The 19,388-nt window shown below is 63.2% G+C and overlaps 1 protein-coding gene and 1 long non-coding RNA gene across 7 annotated transcripts in view; one reads left to right on the top strand and one right to left on the bottom strand.

The window, feature by feature from the left end:
- Positions 1–19,388, top strand: part of KCNQ2 (potassium voltage-gated channel subfamily Q member 2) — a 76,483-nt gene that overhangs the window by 10,538 nt on the left and 46,557 nt on the right. For all 6 annotated transcript variants that reach the window (XM_054542358.2, XM_054542356.2, XM_024238773.3 and 3 more), the window contains exons 2-4: positions 17,074–17,164; positions 18,379–18,505; positions 18,910–19,085. In XM_054542358.2, coding sequence (XP_054398333.1) covers positions 17,074–17,164; positions 18,379–18,505; positions 18,910–19,085 — 394 coding nt within the window. The remainder of the gene's footprint in view (positions 1–17,073; positions 17,165–18,378; positions 18,506–18,909; positions 19,086–19,388) is intronic.
- On the bottom strand, positions 6,994–17,387 carry LOC129052259 (uncharacterized). The gene is made up of 4 exons (XR_008517227.2): positions 16,406–17,387; positions 15,417–15,739; positions 14,255–14,705; positions 6,994–11,371 (listed from the first exon to the last, which is right to left on the bottom strand). It is a non-coding gene; the product is annotated as an uncharacterized LOC129052259 (long non-coding RNA).

The following is a 19,388-nucleotide window of genomic DNA, read 5'->3' as shown; positions in this document are numbered from 1 at the left end:
TGCTCCCTGGGGTAGGTGCCGCCTCCTCCCTGCTCCCTGGGGTAGGTGCCGCCTCCTCCCTGCTCCCTGGGGTAGGTGCCGCCTCCTCCCTGCTCCCTGGGGTAGGTGCCGCCTCCTCCCTGCTCCCTGGGGTAGGTGCCGCCTCCTCCCTGCTCCCTGGGGTAGGTGCCGCCTCCTCCCTGCTGCCTGGGGTAGGTGCCGCCTCCTCCCTGCTGCCTGGGGTAGGTGCCGCCTCCTCCCTGCTGCCTGGGGTAGGTGCCGCCTCCTCCCTGCTCCCTGGGGTAGGTGCCGCCTCCTCCCTGCTGCCTGGGGTAGGTGCCGCCTCCTCCCTGCTCCCTGGGGTAGGTGCCGCCTCCTCCCTGCTCCCTGGGGTAGGTGCAGCCTCCTCCCTGCTGCCTGGGGTAGGTGCAGCCTCCTCCTCCCTGCTGCCTGGGGTAGGTGATATCTCTGCCCTCCTACTTGGTTAGGTGCTGGGGCCACTCGGGGATGAGGGAGGAGGGCGGCGCCGGGTGCTGGCCATGGTCCTGACCAGGAGCTGCAGTTGTGGCTCCTCGTGGGCCAGAAGGTCCCCTTATGTGATTCTTGTTTGGCATCCACCCAGGCCATAGAGTCGGGCTTGGCTGACCTCTGGGCAGCTATGGGGAAGGGGCTGGTGTTTGGGAGGTGCCCGAGGAATGATCGGGGCGTGGCTGCTGGGGCAAGGTACACGGCTGCCTTCTCTTCTTTACAATTAGCACTGAGCCAGCTTATCCGAGACCATCCCTTCCCGCGGGTGCCGTTTAATTAGCGAAGAGCTGAGTTAAGTGAAGAAAGTGGGCGGGCCTTGGCCTGAGCGGCGGGTGGACAGGGCTGCGTCTGTCAGGGTGAGGGGGTCTGGCGGCCCCTGCCGCCCTCGTTTCTTAAATAAATGTTTGGTTGTGGCTTATTTTCTTATGACTACAAAGTAAGCACATCCACCGCAGGAGACTGGGAAAGGTGGAAAATAGGGAAGAATGTTTGCTCTTCCTGGTTTCTTTCCAGGTGTCTGTGCCTGCCTGTGCGTTTCTAAACAGAATAGGATTCAGGTGGTCCCCGTCCCTCTGCGGTGTTAATGGCATACTGTCTGCGCTTCTCACGGGCAAGATGAGTCTCGCTTGCCAGGTAGTCGGCCTGTCTCTGACCTGGGGCTGCCGCAGCACCTGTCCAGCCGCCTGTGGACACGGGTGACGGCAGAGTCCCCGTGTTGTGTGGTGTCCCTGCGTGGATGTCGACACCACAGCTGTCTTGGGGACGTGTCCACATGAGGCTTGGGGAATCCACATGTGTCCCATCCAGGGCCGTCCTGCAGGCCCCGGGTCTGCCTGAATGTGATTAGGTGATGAGGCCACCCTGGCCAGGAAGGCTGGTGAGGGGAGAGGGAGGATGCAGGCTGGCCCAGGAGGGGCTTGTGTTGGAACGAGGTTCTTTCTATGAGGTGAGCCCTCCGTCGCCAGAGGTGTGCAAGTGGAGGCCGAGAGAGAGCACTCACTAGGACGTTTGTAGGGGGCCAGGGACTGGAGCTGTGAGCCGTGGACCAGCTGAGGGCACTGGCCTGCTTAGGAGGGGGTTAGGCGTGGCTGTCTTGGGGGACTATGGGGGGAAGGCCTGCTGGGAGCCTCAGTCAGGAGCGCCACTGTTGGGGTGCCCTCAGCACCTGAATGGGTTTCGGGTGGGGCTGACAGGCAGCTTGAGCCCACGAAGGGAGTGTGGGATGTCTCAGGAGGAGCCCCCTTGTTGAGGGTCGGGGGAGCCCCTCTCCACCCCAGCTCCCCTGGGACCTCATGAAGTCATGAAGCCTTTGCTCCCTGAAGCTGCCAAGGGCTTGGGCAGGGCCAGGGAGGGACCTGCAGGGTCAGGAGCCCAGGCCAGGCCAAGCAGGGGTCCCCAAAGGTGCTGGGGATGGGGGTGTGCATGACAGGGAAGCTCTGGGGCTCGGTTTTGGGGAGGAGTAGGCTGGACTGGGACGGGGGCACTGGCCAGGGCCAGAGCCAAGCTTCAGCCCCAGAAGAAGGGGTGATTCCACAGCTCACAAGGTCCCGGGTGCCGTCTGCTCCCTGTAGTGTAAACGCACCTGTCCACATTCCAGCTTTCCTACTGGGACGACAGCACCATGGACTGGAGGAGTCTGGAGGGGACAAGGTGTGGTGAGTGTTATCTCTCCCCACCCAAAGCTATCCTATTCAGAGAAACTGAGGCACAGGTGGGTGGACACCCTGGGCACAGAGCCACTGATGGGCAGGCAGGTTGCCTGTGTGCGCTTGCTGTCCCAGACCTTGACAACATGGTTTATTTTGTTTTTTAAAAATAGAGGTTAAATTATCGTAACGTACAGATAGCATTTCAAAGTGAGTAATTCAGAGGCGTTTAGAGTGGAGGATTTAGTGATGGTCTGCCACCACCAGCCCTATTTGAAAACTTGTCACCCCATGCGGACACTCTTGCCCTCTGCCGTCGCGCGCCCCACCCTGTCCCCAGCAGTTGCTGGTCTCCTTCCTGTCTCTGTGATGTGCCTGTTAATTTAATTTAATTTATTTATTTTTGAGGCAGGGTCTCTTTTCGCCCAGGCTGGAGTGCAGTGTCTCAATCACAGCTCACTGCAGCCTGGACCTCCTGGACTCGAGCCATCCTCCGGCCTCTGTCTCCCGAGTCGCTGGGACTGCAGGTGCCCCACCACATCTGGCTAACTTAAACAAATCATTTGTAGAGATGGGGTCTCACTATGTTACCCAGGCTGGTCTCGAGCTCCTAGGCCCAAGCTATCCTCCTGCCTTGGCCTCACCAAGCTCTGGAAGTACAGGCGTGGCTGCCGTGCCTGGCCTGTTTGCTTCGGACGTTTCGTGTAAGTGGAGTTGTCGTTGTGGTGCCGTTTTGTGCCTAGCTCTCCTTGCCGAGCCTGCCCTCAGGTTCCTCCGTGTTTAGGGTACTCCTTCATCCTCCCCGTGTCTAGGGGTCGCTGCCTCGTCCTTCCCGTGGCCGCACGGACGGACCTCAGTTTATCTACCCACTCACCAACTGGATGTTGGGTTGCATCTGCTGTGAGGCTGCTGTGGACACGCAGTGAGTGTCTCTGGACACATCGTCATTCCTCTTGGGACGAAGCCTGCGTCACATGTGGCCAGGTGCCCTGGGTGGGCCGTGCTCTCCTCATCTCAGCCCCCCAGACCCACCCAGGCCCCCTCCCGGAGCCCTCGCCTTGCTCTTCTCGCTGTGTGGAAGGCGGTGCAGTGACGCCCGAGTGTGGGCCCCAGGCCCAGCTGCCGGCCCGGGCTCTTGAGCAGGTTCACCTTGGCCAGGGCAGGGTCTTGGCTGCTGCCTGCCTGGATGTGGGGTGACCCCTCCACGCAGGTTCTGGGCTGGGCACTTGGGGCGACTGTGAGCAGAGGATGTGGGGTCCTGCCTCCGGGAGGGCGAGCAGACCCCTGCCCTGAGGGGACAGTGCTCAGTCGGGCTCAGGGTCCTGGAGAGAATACACCAGAGAGAGTTGGGGGCTGCCCAGGGAAGGGAGGGTCAGGCAGCCTCTCAGAGAAAGTGACCTGAGATTGAAGCCTGGGGGATGAGGGGGCAGATTGAAGCCTGGGGGATGAGGGGGCGGCCCTGGGACCTGTGGGTAGGAGAGGATTCCAGGCAGGCAGGAAGTGCATGTGCAAAGGCCCTGGGGCAGGGAGGGCGTTTGCTGAGGACAGGAGGGGAGCAGGGTGGATGGGTCGCTTGGGGTCCACCATGAGGGACTGCAGCGGCCTCGAGGGCCAGGCCAGGGCGGGGTCTGTCCTCAGGGCCTGGGGCTTGCCTATGCTGGCCGTCATTCCCACCCAGCTTCTCTGCGTGCTTCTGGGATTGAATTGGCTGGTACAGGGATGCTTCTCTGCGGGCTCAGTGGGTTGGAACGGGGCAGTGGAGAGTGGGCAGCCGGGGCATGCTGGGAGGAAGAGCAAAGTCCAGGGAACCCCAGGCCAGGGGCTGCGAGCCCAGTGAGGTTGCGGGGTCGGGGAGGGAGGGCCAGGACCTCTGCGTGGGGCTGGGCTGGGCACTTTGGTCAACCCTGATTGGTGCACCTGCTGGGTCTCTGTCCAGCACCTGTGGTCTGGGTGGGACAGGTGACTAATGGAGAACAAATGAGCCCTGCGGAGCTTCTGTCTCCAGGGACCATGAGCAGGCGCTGCTAAGTCACGAGGCAGTGCCCGGGGAGCTGATTTCACCACGTGCTGAGCCAGCGGGTTTCCTGCCAGGGCCTGGAAGTCCGCCCACAGCTGCAGCTCCCAGAGCCCCTGGGGTGCATGACGGACGCCCCCTCTTTCTGGGCTGGGGCGAAGGCCCTGGAAGGACCTGTGGTTGCTGCAGCAATGCAGGGGGCTGGGGGTCCCTGTGAGCCTTGGGCGTCTGCTGCGGGAGTGGTTAGGGAGCAATGTGCAGGTGGGCAGGACCCCCGCCTCCAGCTCCTCTGCTCCTGTTCCCGAGGGAGCCACAGCTGGCTGAAGGAAGTGGCCATCCTGGGGCCATGGTCAGTGTGGGGCATCGAGAGCCCCCTGAGAGCGCCTCCCTGCCCAGGATGTTGGAAGGAGGCTGTAGGCGCCAGGTGGGCACAGGTGGGCACAGGCAGGCCCAGGCCGATTGGAGGCCGTGAGCACCAGGCCAGCAGCTGGGCCTTCTGAGGGCCTGAGACTTCCTGACCTGTGTCCTGTCAGGGTCCAGTTGAGCACCCAGTGTTTGGGAGGCTTGGTCCCACCTGGGTCACCTCCCATCCCTGCCCCATGGCCTTAGGCTCAGGTGGGTGCTGCCAGAAGCTCTGAATGAGGGTGGACTCCGGCCTGGCAGGTACAAGCCACGCAGTGCTCAGCATGAGGCGGCTCCATGCGAGAGGTCTCCGTGTGCAGGTCTGCAGGAACGTGGCCCGTGTCCCCTCCAGCCCTGGCGGTCTGCGGTGATCCATCACGCTTGGTTCATGCCTGGTTCACGCCTGGACTCTGTCAGCAGCACCCGTGCCCGTCAATTCCGAGGTGGGAGGTGGCGTGTGTCCTGGAAACAGAGCAGTTCATTAGACGGTGAAATTAGATTCCAGGTTGCAGCGCAGCGGCCGCCTAATGGACGAGGCGAGCGGGGCCCCCAGGGAGGCTCGAGCAGTCCTGGACCTGGTGCCTGCTCCGGCCTCACGCTGGCTTCCTGCTCACCCCCGGGGCCCTGCTGGGCTCCCAGATCCCCAGCCCCGGGGAGGTGCAGCCTCATCAGCATGGACATTATTCTGGACAGGGAATTTCTGCCTAAGGAGGCCGCATGGGACCCCCCAGGACCCCCTGCAGTGGGAGAGGGGTGCATGGTGGGGGCCGTGCAGCCAGCCTGCTCTGGCCAGTCCGCGCGTGGGCCTCTGAGAGTCTGCAGGGCCTCTGTTTTCCCGACTGTGAAATGGGCACGTGAGCGTCTTCCTGACTGTGGGGCTGCTTCCCTCCTGGCAGGTCGTGGGTGTGCTGAGAAGCTTAGCTCATGGGGCTGGGAGTGGGGTCTTGATGTCAGGGGCCCCTCCTGACCCAACCAACCCCGGCTCTGTCTGAGGCAGGGGCTGAGGGTGGCAGTGAGGTGGCGACGCCTTCCCTCCTGCTTACCCATCCTTCACGTGCTCCGTTTTCATTTGACTGCGCAAGATGAGATGAACAGCCCCGGCCAACTCGGAGTCAGCCTCTGGGGAAGGGGCCTGACTGGAGGATCCAGGGTCACAGAGCGAGGGGGCTGGCTGTGGGACTGACCTCGGGGGGCCCAGACCCCTCCTGCGCCGAGTCCTCTTCCTCAAGTGCATGAAGCGAGTGAGGAGCGGGGTGGCGGCATCTGTGTCATGCTTTCCCAGAAAAGAAATATCCCCTTCAACCAGAATGGGGAAGGAAGGCGGGGGAGACCTGGAAGCACAGGAGTCTCCCGGAGGTGGGGGGGGTCCGTGAGCAGAGGGGTCTCCCGGAGGTGGGGGGCCCGTGAGCAGAGTTGTCTCCCGGAGGTGGGGGGCCCGTGAGCAGAGGGGGTCTCCCGGAGGTGGGGGGCCCGTGAGCAGAGGGGTCTCCCGGAGGTGGGGGGGCCCGTGAGCAGAGGGGTCTCCTGGAGGTGGGGGGTCTGTGAGCAGAGGGGTCTCCCGGAGGTGGGGGGGCCCGTGAGCAGAGGGGTCTCCTGGAGGTGGGGGGTCCGTGAGCAGAGGGGTCTCCCGGAGGTGGGGGGCCCGTGAGCAGAGGGGTCTCCTGGAGTGGGGGGCCCGTGAGCAGAGGGGTCTCCCGGAGGTGGGGGATCCGTGAGCAGAGGGGTCTCCCGGAGGTGGGGGGTCCGTGAGCAGAGGGGTCTCCTGGAGTGGGGGGCCCGTGAGCAGAGGGGTCTCCCGGAGGTGGGGGGGTCCGTGAGCAGAGGGGTCTCCCGGAGTTGGGGGGTCCGTGGGCACAGGGGTCTCCCGGAGGTGGGGGTCCCGTGAGCAGTGGAGTTTCTGCATCTCAAGGCCTGAGGGTGCCAGCAGTGGGGGCCCCAGGACTGTGGTTCGGTCTTAACTGGGCGGTAGGGACCCCAGGACTGTGGTCTGGCCTTAACTGGGCACCCCTCTGGCCTGGCGACCCTTTGGTCCCTCCCACGGGCCCCTCCCTGCCCCAACTTCTCCTCTTTGCACTTGGGTCCCAGTTCCCAGGAGGGGACCCCCCACTGCTCCACGCTCAGGCTGTGGCTGCGTTCGGGGTGCCTGATCCCCACCATGGCCTTCTCTCTCTTGTGATCTGGGGCCGTCTGATGGGCACGGGGCTGGGCTGTGCGTCAGGGACGTGTGGTGAGCCCCAGCCGACGCCCCCGGTCCAGGTGTCCCCCTGCCCCTCTGCTCAGTGGTGGGTGCCAGGGCTCTGTGGGTCCTCCCCGCCCCCACTTTGCCTCTTTCCCCGAATCTGGAGCTGGGGACCAGCTACTTGCCTCGTCTCCTTGGCAACGGCTGCCAGGGAAGCTCCTGAAGTTGAACCCATTATCATAATTAGCTTCGAAACCCTTTGAGTTGTAATTCTGGGCTGCAGAGAAGCTGCCTGGTCCTCCCACTGTCCTCCCATCCGTCGTCCTCCCCTCATCCTCCCCCATCCTCCCGTAGGAAGTCTCTTCTTTCTTTCCCTGCAGACTTGGCCGCTGCCTGGGCAGGAGGGGGCGGGCAGCCCTTGCCGAGCCAGCGAGACCCCAGCTGAGTGCCCCGCGGTGGGCTGTGTTCCCCAGCTTAGTGCAGGAGGGGCTGTACCCACACTGTGGACCTGGGTCTGAGGTGGTGATGGCCCCGTCCCGGGAGGCCCCTGGCGGCTGGCCCTCAGGGAGTGTCCCACATCTGGACGCTGGTCGTGCCTGGGACCCTGAGGCCGCATGGGCAGGGAGTGTGTCCCAGTGTTCCCGGGGAGCCTCGTCTCCCGAGGCCTGGGGGATGCCATCAGGGGTCTCCTGCCGCCCTCTCCCTCCCCTGGTTCAGAGGCAGAGGCCCTCACCTGCCTCAGTGAGCCTCAGTTTCCCCTTCTCTAAGATGGGCATGAGTGTGGATGTCTTGGGGACACCGTGGTTTGTGGGCGGAGGCCCGGAAGCCCCTGTGTCTTCCCCAGGGTTCGGCTGACCGGATGGCTGGCCAGCGCGTTTCGGAACTATCTGCAGTTTGGAGGTTTCTTCCCTGGTCTGTCCCGGGGCCTGGAGCCACGGCCGAGGCACCGGCATCTTTGCGTCCCCCAGACGGGCCCAGACGCACCCCGTGCCGCCTCCTCCCTCGTCCGCGGCTCTTCTCGTGCATCCGTCTCTCTGCCTCCCTTGCACCGGCCGCCCCCGGCAGCGCCATCTGTGCCATCTGTTCCAAAAACTTAAAAAACAAAGCTGTTGCCTGCACTTTCCGGGTGGGGCTGTGGCAGGAGGGGCAGCGGCAGGAGGGGCAGCTGCTTCCTCCATGCAGGGTCTGCGGGCCGGCGAGGCGGGGGCAGACGGGCGGAAGCTGAGCTGGAAGGAGCCGGAGCCTTCTGAGGGCCTGGCTGCGAGATTCATCTCCCTGAATTCTGGCTTTATTCCTCCTGGTCCATGCCTGCTGGGAGGAGCCGCAGATCTTGGCCGCATCCGGGTGCCTTCTGTCTCCAGGGTTTCTGGAATGCTCTGAGATGCCTGCTCGGAGCCACCTTAGGAAGCAGGCTGAGTCCTGAACATTCGGGATCTGGACCGCGTGCTTTTTTAATTTAGAGGAAGGTTCCCTGCAGCCTGAGGAGCTGCCTTCCTGGATGCAGCACCAAGGACTCAGAATTCAAGTCTGTGGGGCTGTCCTTGTCCCCACCCCACCCTGTTCTCAAGTCTGGTCAGCCTCATCCTCGGTGGGAGGCAGATACGCCTGCCCTTCTCTCTCCAGGCCTCCCCACCTGCTCCTCCCTCTGCTGGGAATGCCCTTCCCCTTCTCCCCTTGTGGCCAACTCCTCTGTACCCTGTAGCCCCCCTGCCCCTGTACATGCCTCCTCCGGGAAGCCCACAGGATTATGTGCGTGGCTCTGCTGGGCTGAGCTGGGTCCCTGAGCCGCTCCTGTGATGTGTGATGCCCTCTGTGTCCCCGCTGCGCCCCTCCTGCCTCCCAAGCCTCTGGGCTCCTGACTGGGAAGCCAGGGACCCCCGCGTCCTCCCCTGCTCCCACCCCACTGAGAGTCCAGAGAAAACCCCGTTAGGCAGACAGAGGATCGCCCGCAGAAGGCGCACGAGATGTCTGCGCATTTTTCCCAGGGCTCAGTTAATTGAAGAACTTGGCCAACGAGCACAGGAAATTAATCGCGGCTTGGAAATGGGACGTCCCTTGCGTGTGGTTTGTTTGCTTGGGCCTCGGCACCGCTGCCAGCGCCCCTGCTTGGAGCCGGGAGCTTCGGGGCCTGGCGGAGGCCTCTGGGTTGCACACGTGGGTGGGGCCGAGTGCCCCCTGGTGACGGTGCCTCAGGGCCAGTGCCTTCGAGCTGGAAGCCGTGGGCCTGTGGCGGCGGGCGGAGGACCGGTGTCTCCTGGGGTGCCTAATACAGGGCCTTCCGCGTGCTGCTGTGCCTATGTCCACTGCGGGGCGGCAGCTGAATAGGGCAGGACCCGGCTATGGCTTGTGGTCTTGCGGGTGGCGGGGAGGGGTGCAGCGTGGGGCAGGCGCTGGCTCTTGGACCCGCCCGGCCTCCACATGCGGTGCTGCACTTCGAGCTTCTCATGCGTCCCTGGACCCCTCCCCTTAGCCTGCAGGGACTCTTCTTCCTGGAAGCCCCTTCCCCAACCCCTGCCCCTGCAGCTGGAGCTCCGGCTGGCGTGTCGTCCCGGACTGAGGTGTTCTGGCTGGCCTGTGTGAAGGCTCCCAGTTCCCACGAGGCGGGTCCCGGTGGGGCCTCTCTCTGCGGCTGCAGGCCGGCTGGTGGGGTCCTGGGCGGGTGTGTGGCCTGGATCTGTCGGGGAGCCGAGCTGCCGGCGAGAGACCTGGCTCTCCCCACCACTGTCCTTGAACATCAGTCAGGGTGTTGCGTGCCTGCACCGCTGAATCAGCCTGTTCCTGCTGCAGTCCCAGGCCTCTGGCCGAGGCCCCTGTGTCCTCTCCCAGCCCGTGATGCCCACTTTATGCATCCAGTCAGCCCCGCCACGGTGCCCGGCTGGTGGCCACGCACCTGCCTCGACGCTGCTGTGCAGGTGTTTTCCGGCGTGAACACTTAGCTCAGCGGACTTCAAGTGAAGCTAGTGTCCCTCTGCCATGGGGCTGGGCCTCGTCCCAGCAGCTGAGGCCTTGAGAGCAAAGACTGAAGTTTCTGGAAGAAAAAGGATTTTCCTCAAGACAGCAACGTGGAAGTCGTGCCGAGTTTCCAGCCTGCTGCCCTCAGCTCAGAGGCAGGCACTGGATTACAGCTTCTTAATGGCATTGGGCTGGGACGTCCTCGGGGTGTGTGTGGGTAGAATCTGAACTTGGGCTCATGCTAGAGATGCTGACAGTTTTCACATGAGATGCTTTAAAATGTGGCTTTGGCTCCTGCGCCTTCATCTTTGGTTTGGGTGCTCGGCCAGAGCCTTCACAGGCACAGTTTCTGCCGCCGCTGCCTGTGGCCGAGCAGTGCCAGGCCTCAGTTGGCTCTGGTGCTGGGATGGGCAGGTGGTGGGGCTGACCTTGGCCGGGCCGCCTGTGCCCAAAGCCTCCACCTCTGCTTCGGACCACATGGTCCTGAGTGCTTCTGAAACACGGCCATGGTCCTTTCTGGGGCAGATCTCGGGAGGACCACCCTGTGCCCTGCCTTCCCTGCCCTGGACGCCCTGGGCCGTGCAGCAGAGGCCGCTGCTGGGGAGTCAGAAGGTGGAGCTATGGGGACTGCGCCTGCCCAGGCCGGAGGACTCAGGCTGCCTGGACTTGGGGGTCTCCAGTGAGTGGGAGGGCGGCTGCAGGGGGCCATGCCGGCCTCCCCACATCCAGAGGGTGTTCGTTGGGGAGATGACTGGGTCCGGGCAGAGGGAAGCCGTTGGGGTGTCCGTTGTGAATCGAGCCTGGAACAGCACAGCCACCCTCTTGTTCTTGGCTGAAGGGAGCTTGCCCGAGGCCCCGGGTCCTGGAGGCACTTTGCACATAGGACGGGCTTGACATGAGGTCCACGCGGGTTTGTGTCTTTCCACAGGGTCAGGCTTTTATTGATGCCGTTTCAATCACAAAAGCCATGAGCTACGTGGAGTTCCCAAGCAGGCAGGTTCTCCCTAGAGCTTCTGGGTCATGCTGCGGTCACAGCCACTCCATGTTGGTCAGTGTTGCAGACTGTACATTGCCGTGTGCTCATCTGGTCAAGTTCCACTTTCCACCCAAAGTGAGGTTTAACATCACGAGGAAAAAGACACAGAACAGAGAGTTAATACCAGCCCAGAGGCCTGGCCTGGGCTGCTGCAGGCGACTGTGAGACAGCGGCGGTGAAGACAGAGGGCTCCAGGGAGAACTGAGCATGGAGGACTGGCTTGTGTGTGTCCTTATCTGGTTGGACTTGGTCTTTACTTTTTTATTTGTTTGTTTCTTTTTTTTCTTTTTGAGACAGAGTCTTGCTCTATTGCCTAGGCTGGAGTGCAGTGGCATGGTCTCGGCTCACTGCAGCCTCTGCCTCCTGGGTTCAAGCAATTCTTCTGCCTCAGCCTTCCAAGTAGCTGGGATTACAGGCACGTGCCACCATGCCTGGCTAATTTTTGTATTTTTAGTAGAGACATAATTTCACCATATTGGCCAGGCTAGTTTCGAACTCCTGACCTCAAGTGATCTGCCCACCTCGGCCTCCTCCCGAAGTGCTGATGCATGAGCCGCCATGCATGGCCAGTTTTTCTTCTTCTCTTCTGTTTTTTGGTTCTTAAACAGACGTCTTATCCTTCTTGGTAGAGTGCCCTGTGAGACAAAATGGAGTCTTTTTCTAAGATGGAGTTAGTTATGCCAAGGGCTTTCTGCACAGGTCTGCCCTCCCCTGTTTCCGAGCCCCCGCAGCCTCGGCTCCACAGATGCTGCTCTGCCAGCTCTCACCTGGGCGCCTGCCACTCTTGTTCAACCTTGACCCCACCTGGCCCTGACCCCACCTTGACCGTGTGACCTCTGGGCTAGGGATCTCCTGGCTTCCCCCACCCCCCAGCAGGTCTTCCCCGACCCTGCAGCAGTCTTCTCCCACCCCCCAGCAGTGTTCCCCCCACCCCCCAGCAGGTCTTCCCCCACCCCACAGCAATCTTCCCCCACCCCACAGCAGTCTTCCCCCACCCCCCAGCAGGTCTTCCCCCACCCTCCAGCAGGTCTTCCCCCACCCCCCAGCAGGTCTTCCCCCACCCCCCAGCAGGTCTTCCCCCCACCCCCCAGCAGGTCTTCCCCCACCCCACAGCAATCTTCCCCCACCCCACAGCAATCTTCCCCCACCCCACAGCAATCTTCCCCCACCCCACAGCAGTCTTCCCCCACCCCCCAGCAGGTCTTCCCCCACCCCCCAGCAGGTCTTCCACCACCCCCCAGCAGTCTTCCACCACCCCCCAGCAGGTCTTCCCCCCACCCCCCAGCAATCTTCCCCCACCCCACAGCAATCTTCCCCCACCCCACAGCAGTCTTCCCCCACCCCACAGCAGGTCTTCCCCCCACCCCACAGCAGGTCTTCCCCCACCCCACAGCAATCTTCCCCCACCCCCCAGCAGGTCTTCCCCCACCCCACAGCAGTCTTCCCCCACCCCACAGCAGGTCTTCCCCCACCCCACAGCAGGTCTTCCCCCACCCCACAGCAGGTCTTCCCCCACCCCACAGCAGGTCTTCCCCCACCCCCCAGCAGTCTTCCCCCACCCCCCAGCAGTCTTCCCCCACCCCCCAGCAGGTCTTCCCCCACCCCACAGCAGTCTTCCCCCACCCCACAGCAGTCTTCCCCCACCCCACAGCAGTCTTCCCCCACCCCACAGCAGTCTTCCCCCACCCCACAGCAGGTCTTCCCCCACCCCACAGCAGTCTTCCCCCACCCCACAGCAGGTCTTCCCCCACCCCACAGCAGTCTTCCCCCACCCCACAGCAGTCTTCCCCCACCCCACAGCAGGTCTTCCCCCACCCCACAGCAGGTCTTCCCCCACCCCACAGCAGTCTTCCCCCACCCCACAGCAGTCTTTCCCCACCCCCCAGCAGGTCTTCCCGCACCCCCCAGCAGGTCTTCCCCCACCCCACAGCAGGTCTTCCCCCACCCCACAGCAGGTCTTCCCCCACCCCACAGCAGTCTTCCCCCACCCCACAGCAGTCTTCCCCCACCTCCCGGCAGGTCTTCTCGGGCTCTGCCCCCAGGGGTGACTGCAGTGTCCAGTGCTGCTTCAGGGAGTCCCGGCCCTTGCCTGGGGCAACCACGGCCTCCCACACCTGGGGCAGCCCCAGGGCCCTGGGAGCCGGGGCAGGCATCAGTGCTGCCTTATTCCTGGAAGCCTAAAGCCACTTGGGGAGGGAGATCCAGCCCTGACCCCATGTGTGGTGGCCTTGCTGGGCCTCTGCGGCCGCCCTCGTCTGGCATGTGTGCTGGGCCGTGACCTCTGGAAGAGCAGCCAGGGTTTCGTCTAGGTCCCTCCGGAGCAGTGGGAGGAGGGTTTGGGGCACTTCGTCCCTTTGGGTGAGGGAGGGGTGGGGGAGGAGTGGTGGTGGGGGTGCGGGGCCTGAAAGTGAGGGAGGGGTGGTGAGGCCGGGTGAGGGGGGTGCGGGGCCTGTAGGGGGCAGAGGCAGCGAGCTCCTGTGGTGGCAGGCGGGTTCCAGGGGCGCAGGCAGTGCAGGGCTGTGTGCTGGGTGTGGGTGCTGGTGGTGGTACTGATGGTGCAGGACGGGGTCTGCTCTGAGCGCTGTGTGTCAGATGTGGGCCCAATTATGTGCTCCAATTGCTGCCACCACCCAGTGGGCTGGTCCTGGTTTGGGGGCCTGAGCCTGAGCCTGGGGTGATGGGGGCCCTGAGTTTGTGCCCGGATGGCCTGGCCCTGTCCTTCTGCCTCTGCAGCCAAAAGTCTGAGAAGTCTCCCTGCAGGCTGCAGACGCTGGGGCTTCCCTCTTCCCTCTTCTCCCAGGAGCTCAGATGCTGGAGCTTTTCCCTCTTCTCCCGGGCCGTGGAGCTCAGCCCTTGGTGGGTCCCTCCTCTCTCTGTGATGCTCCCCAGGGGCTCTCCCACAAGACAGTGAAGCCATGAGCAGAGTGGGGTCCTTTTCCTACCAGGCACCACAGCCAACGCTGACCTCTGCTCCCCAAACCCTCCAGGCACCGCGGCCAACGCTGACCTCTGCTCCCCAAACCCTCCAGGCACCGCGGCCAACGCTGACCTCTGCTCCCCAAACCCTCCAGGCACCGCGGCCAACGCTGACCTCTGCTCCCCAAACCCTCCAGGCACCGCGGCCAACGCTGACCTCTGCTCCCCAAACCCTCCAGGCACCGCGGCCAACGCTGACCTCTGCTCCCCAAACCCTCCAGGCACCGCGGCCAACGCTGACCTCTGCTCCCCAAACCCTCCAGGCACCGCGGCCAACGCTGACCTCTGCTCCCCAAACCCTCCAGGCACCGCGGCCAACGCTGACCTCTGCTCCCCAAACCCTCCAGGCACCGCGGCCAACGCTGACCTCTGCTCCCCAAACCCTCCAGGCACCGCGGCCAACGCTGACCTCTGCTCCCCAAACCCTCCAGGCACCGCGGCCAACGCTGACCTCTGCTCCCCAAACCCTCCAGACACTGGCCAACGCTGACCTGTGCTCCCCAAACCCTCCAGACCCTCCAGGCACTGTGGCCAATGCTGACCTGTGCTCACTAAATAGCTCCGCACACCGAGGACTTGTTTTTTCCTTTTTGATCCGTGGCAGCTTGTGTCACAGCCGCGTGGCTTGTCTGCCCAGGGGGGAGCTGTGGGTTGGAGTAGCATGTGGCCACTGCATGGTGGAGTCAGGCGTGGGTTCAGAGCAGGGACACACCCATGTCCGTCAGCTGCTCATAGCCCGAAAGGTCAGGGTCTTTTATTTGCAAGGGGCAGAAAACAAATCCAAAGAGTTGTAAGGAATGGGCTTACATAACCTGGAAGTCCAAGGGGCTTCAGGCACAGCTGGATCCAGGTGCTCACATTATGTGTCTTAAGGTCTCTTCTCCCATCCCTCTGTGCTGCCTTCCTCGTTGTGACCTCATCTTCAGGCAGGTTTTCCTGTGCTCACCCATCCTCCTGCCAGTGCCCCAGGCCTGCCTCCTCCTAGTTGACAACCTTCGTGGGAAGGGGGGGCCTTATTCCTGGTAGTTCCAGCAGAGGTTCTGGGGCCACCACTCTCTGGCCGTGGTTGGCCAGCCTCGATCCCATGAGCACCCCTGCACCCCCAGACTGGAAAGGAGATTGCAAGGCTGAGACAGGAGGGGTGGGTCTAGATAGGTGCTGTGATGCCCCAAAGCTCCAATGATGAGGGGGTGTGACCAGTCTGGAGAGACCCCCCCAGGATGCCCGTGCCTGTGCCCAGCATCTTGGCCCAGCGTCTCGGCCCAGCAGGTCAGGGGGGCATATCCAGGCTGGAGGGACCCCCCAGGATGCCCGTGCTTGTGCCCAGCATCTCGGCCCAGCGCCCCAGCCTGGCATCTCGGCCCAGCATCTCGGCCCAGTGCCCTGGTCCAGCAGGTCAGGGGTGGGCTTGTCCAGGCTGAAGAGACCCCCCCCCCCCAGGATGCCCATGCCTGTGGCCAGTGCCCCGGCCCAGCGGGTCAAAGGAGGCGTGGCCGGGCTGGAGGGACCCCCCCCCAGGATGCCCGTGCCTGTGCCCAGCGTCTCGGCCCTGCAGGTTGGGGCGTCCAGGGAATATTTCCTCTGTGGGAGTGGGGAGAGGGGAGCGGGGACAGTGCCCGGAACCCAGGCTGGACTGCGACACTGCTTCGGGGACAGAGGGAAGGAGATCCTAAGTGTGGGGAATCTCCCTCCCTTGACACCCACCTGGATGTGGGCACTGGGGAAGGGCTCGGGTTTGAGACACAGGAGGGCCCCACAGGCTCCGTGGCGGCCGTGTGGTGCTGCCGGGTGTGCAAGGTGATGGCGAGTGTGCACAGGGGCGCGGACATGGGGAAGCGGCTGCTCTGTGGCTCCGTCCCCGCCGGCTCCTGGTTCTGAGCACGGTTGGAACGAGAGGCAGCAACACGGTCAAGGTGAAGGCGTCTCTCACATTGCCTGGAATGAGGGCGTGTCCCACGCATGGCCTCCTTTATGGCTGTGACGAAGGACCTGGACGTTGGACACGTCCCCTTCACGTCCCAGAACACCTGCGAAAAGTGTAAACGAGACAAAGCATTTGCTTCCTGTGAAGTGGGTTTCTCTCTGGTGTGCGTTCAGTGACTTCAGCACGCGGGAGTTGGCTTTCCTGCCAAAGCGGCAGCTTGAGGCTCTGGGTTGCACAGCTTTGCTCCCAGGAAGAGCTGGGAGATCTTCTATGTCTCTTCTATGTGGGTGGCCTTGCAGCCACAAGCCGGGTTCCCACGGCAGGGTCTTTGGGGGCTAGCGGGCTCCTCCTGTCTGCAGCTTGCTGGGGTGGGCAAGGGAGCAAGTGTAGCAGAGTCGCTTGTATCAGAGGAGGATGCAGGGCTGAGAAAAAGTCATGCATTTGGGACGAGCATGGTGGCGCACGCCTGTAATCCCAGCCCTTTGAGGGGCCGAGGCGGGAGGATCACTTGAGCCCAGGTGTTTGAGACCAGCCTGGCCAATATGATGAAACCCCATCTCCACTAAAAAATACAAAAATTAGCCTGGTGTGGTGGCACGTGCCTGTAATCCCAGCAACTCTGGAGGCTGAGGCAGGAGAATTGCTTGAACCCCGGAAGCGGAGGTTGCAGTGAGCCAAGATCACGCCATTGCACTCCAGCCTGCGTGACAAGTGAAACACTATCTCAAAACAAAACAAAACAAACAAACAAAAAACAAAAAAAACTCACATGCATTTGGGGGAGTTTTGGTGGGGCGTGAACTTGAGCATCTGAGGGGAAATTGAAGAAGGATCAGTGAGTGAGGTAATCGCGTGGGACATGGATGGGAAGAGCAATCACGGTGGAAGTCACTGGCGGGAGGAGGTGCCTGCAACCCGGGAGGAAGGAGAAACTGAGCCTCCTGGCAGCCAGGATGAGGCTGGAAAGAAGGTGATCCGAGGAGCTCTTGTTGCTTGGCTCCAGATTTAACTGGCAGAGAGAAGCGCTCTGCATTGGGATCTGGAGGAGGTGGCCGAGAGTGAGGAGAAGGGAAGCCTGATTGGGTGCCTTCTGCCCCAGGGGTTTTGCTTGTTCCTGTGTTTGTAGCAGTTGATGGGCGGGCCTTGCTGTTCCCATTTGACTCAGAGTTTTGGAGACGTTGCCAAAGGATGAGGCTGCCAGGCTGAAACCAGACAGAGGGGGCGGGGGCCAGAGTGGAGAGGGGGGCGCGTCCTGGAGGGGGCAGCTGCGCACGGTGCCACTGTGGAGTTCGGGGTCCCGGGAGGTGGCTGTGGGGGTGCCCTCTGGCCTGAGTGTGCTCTGGTGGGGTGGGTGGGGAGTGGGGTCCTGCGTTCTGGAGATGCGGCCATGCTGGTGCCCTGCTGCGGCCTGGCTGAACACGCGTTCCCTGCCCCCAGGTTCCTCCTGGTTTTCTCCTGCCTCGTGCTGTCTGTGTTTTCCACCATCAAGGAGTATGAGAAGAGCTCGGAGGGGGCCCTTTACATCCTGGTGAGCCCCGCGCGAGGGCGGGGGCTGGAAGGGCCCAGGAAGGAGCTGGAGCTGCCTGGGCGTCTGTCCTCCGTTCCTGTTACTACAGGGCCTCTGACACCCCCAGTCCCAGCTCTGGCCATGTCTTTGTGTCCTGTCAGTTCCCACCTGCCCCCAGCCCCACAGCCCGGGCTATGCCCCAGCCCCACCCTGGCTGTAACTCAGCCCTCACGTCACCCCTCCTGGTGACCTCACAGTGGCTGACAGCCCCGCCTCCATCGCCCCCACCCTGGGTGAGCCACCCTCCCTTTCCCATCCCCACTTTATCTCTGGAGCCGGAGCTGTGGGGCGTCCCCAGCAGACGGCAGACGTGGGCGTCGGGGTGGAGGCTGTGACGCTTGCAGCAACCCTGTGCCAGGGCAGGGTGGGCACCATGGCAACAGGAGTGCAGTTCCTGTGTTGCTGTTGGTAACGGGGTGGGGGGCCCTCAAGGAGATTGGTCCCCATCCAAATGCACCTCCCTCTACTGCCTGCCCTGCTCCTCTGTCCTGGGGCTGCCCAAGGTCTGGGTGGAGACTCTGGCCCCCTTTGCAGTTACCTGGAGCCTTCCCTCAGCTCAACCCTGCTGTGCACCCTGCAACTCAACAGGGCAGGTCCCTCACTGGCTCAGACAGGGGCCCCCAACTCAGATAGAGTCCCCCAGCTCGGACAGGGCAGCTCCCCAACCAGTTCAGACAGGCCCCCCCAGCTCAGACAAGGTCCCCCAGCTCAGACAGGCCCCCCCAGCTCAGACAGGGTCCCCCAGCTCAGACAGGGTTCCCTAGCCCAGATAGAGCCTCCCAGCTCAGACAGGGCAGCCCCCCCAGCTCAGACACGGTCCCCTAGCCCAGATAGAGCCCCCAGCTCAGACAGGGCCACCCCCCACAGCTCAGACAGGGTCCCCTAGCCCAGATAGGGCCCCCAGCTCAGACAGGGAGGTGGGGAGGGTGGCCTCATGGTGTTCATGCTCAGCTGTGTTCCCAGATGCAGGGTCTCCAGAGGGCCCAACCCTTCCTGCTCAGAGGCTGGAGAGGAGTGGGGGCCCTTTGGGGGTCAGTCTAAGCTTGCAGTTTCCTTTGGGGGCCTCCTTCCCTGTGGCTTGGTCGCTGGGCCAGAACTGCCCCTGTGGGTGTCCAGGCTGGGCCCCCAGGCCCTCCCCCAGGCCTGGAGGTGGCCTCAGCGTTCCTGCCCTGCAGGAAATCGTGACTATCGTGGTATTTGGCGTGGAGTACTTCGTGCGGATCTGGGCCGCAGGCTGCTGCTGCCGGTACCGTGGCTGGAGGGGGCGGCTCAAGTTTGCCCGGAAGCCGTTCTGTGTGATTGGTGAGGCCTGGTGGGGGTGGCATTGCTAGAATCAGGGCCAGGCACCCAGGGACGGACTCAGCCCTGGGGGGAGCTGGGGCGTCTGCGTGGGCCAGAGAGGCTGGGCAGGACTGGCTCCTTTTGGAAGTTTCTTTTCACCTGCTGACTTGGAGTCAGAGCCTGTGGTTAACTCAGCCTAAATGTCAGGAAGAGGGATGTGGCGCTGGACTGCCCATCCTGGGCCCTACAGGCAGGGTGGACGATAGTAATGTCCTTCCTGGGGCCTGACAGAGCCCACACCAGGTGCTGGGCATACACCTTCCCGCCCCTCTGCACATCCTCCTGGAACCTGGGGTGGAGGGTTTTCTCCAAGGGGGTGCAGGGGGGCGGCCCACCAGCTCACCAGCTCCACGCCCGCTTCGTAGACATCATGGTGCTCATCGCCTCCATTGCGGTGCTGGCCGCCGGCTCCCAGGGCAATGTCTTTGCCACATCTGCGCTCCGGAGCCTGCGCTTCCTGCAGATTCTGCGGATGATCCGCATGGACCGGCGGGGAGGCACCTGGAAGCTGCTGGGCTCCGTGGTCTATGCCCACAGCAAGGTGAGTCATGGCGCCGAGGCTGGCGGTGGGTGCCCCCAGCCATCGAGGGTCCTGGCCCAGACTGGACCCCACCACTGCCTGGGGTTTGCTTCGAGAGCCCTGGGTGGAGGGATGGAGGTCAGTGGTGGCTCTGGCTGGAGCCCATCAGGTGTGAACGAGCCTCCCTCCCCTTTCTTCTCGGTGCTTCTTCCCGTGACTTGGGCCATTTTTGGCGTCTGTCTCCAGAAAGCTGCTTTTTCAAAAGGCCAGGCCAGGCCATTTCGGCCCCTGCCACCCCCACCTTCCTGCTGCGAACCCTTGGCT

This window comes from Pongo abelii, chromosome 21, assembly GCF_028885655.2.
Source record: "Pongo abelii isolate AG06213 chromosome 21, NHGRI_mPonAbe1-v2.0_pri, whole genome shotgun sequence".
Taxonomy (NCBI): Eukaryota; Metazoa; Chordata; class Mammalia; order Primates; family Hominidae; genus Pongo; species Pongo abelii.
This window is presented reverse-complemented; position numbering and strand designations above follow the sequence as displayed.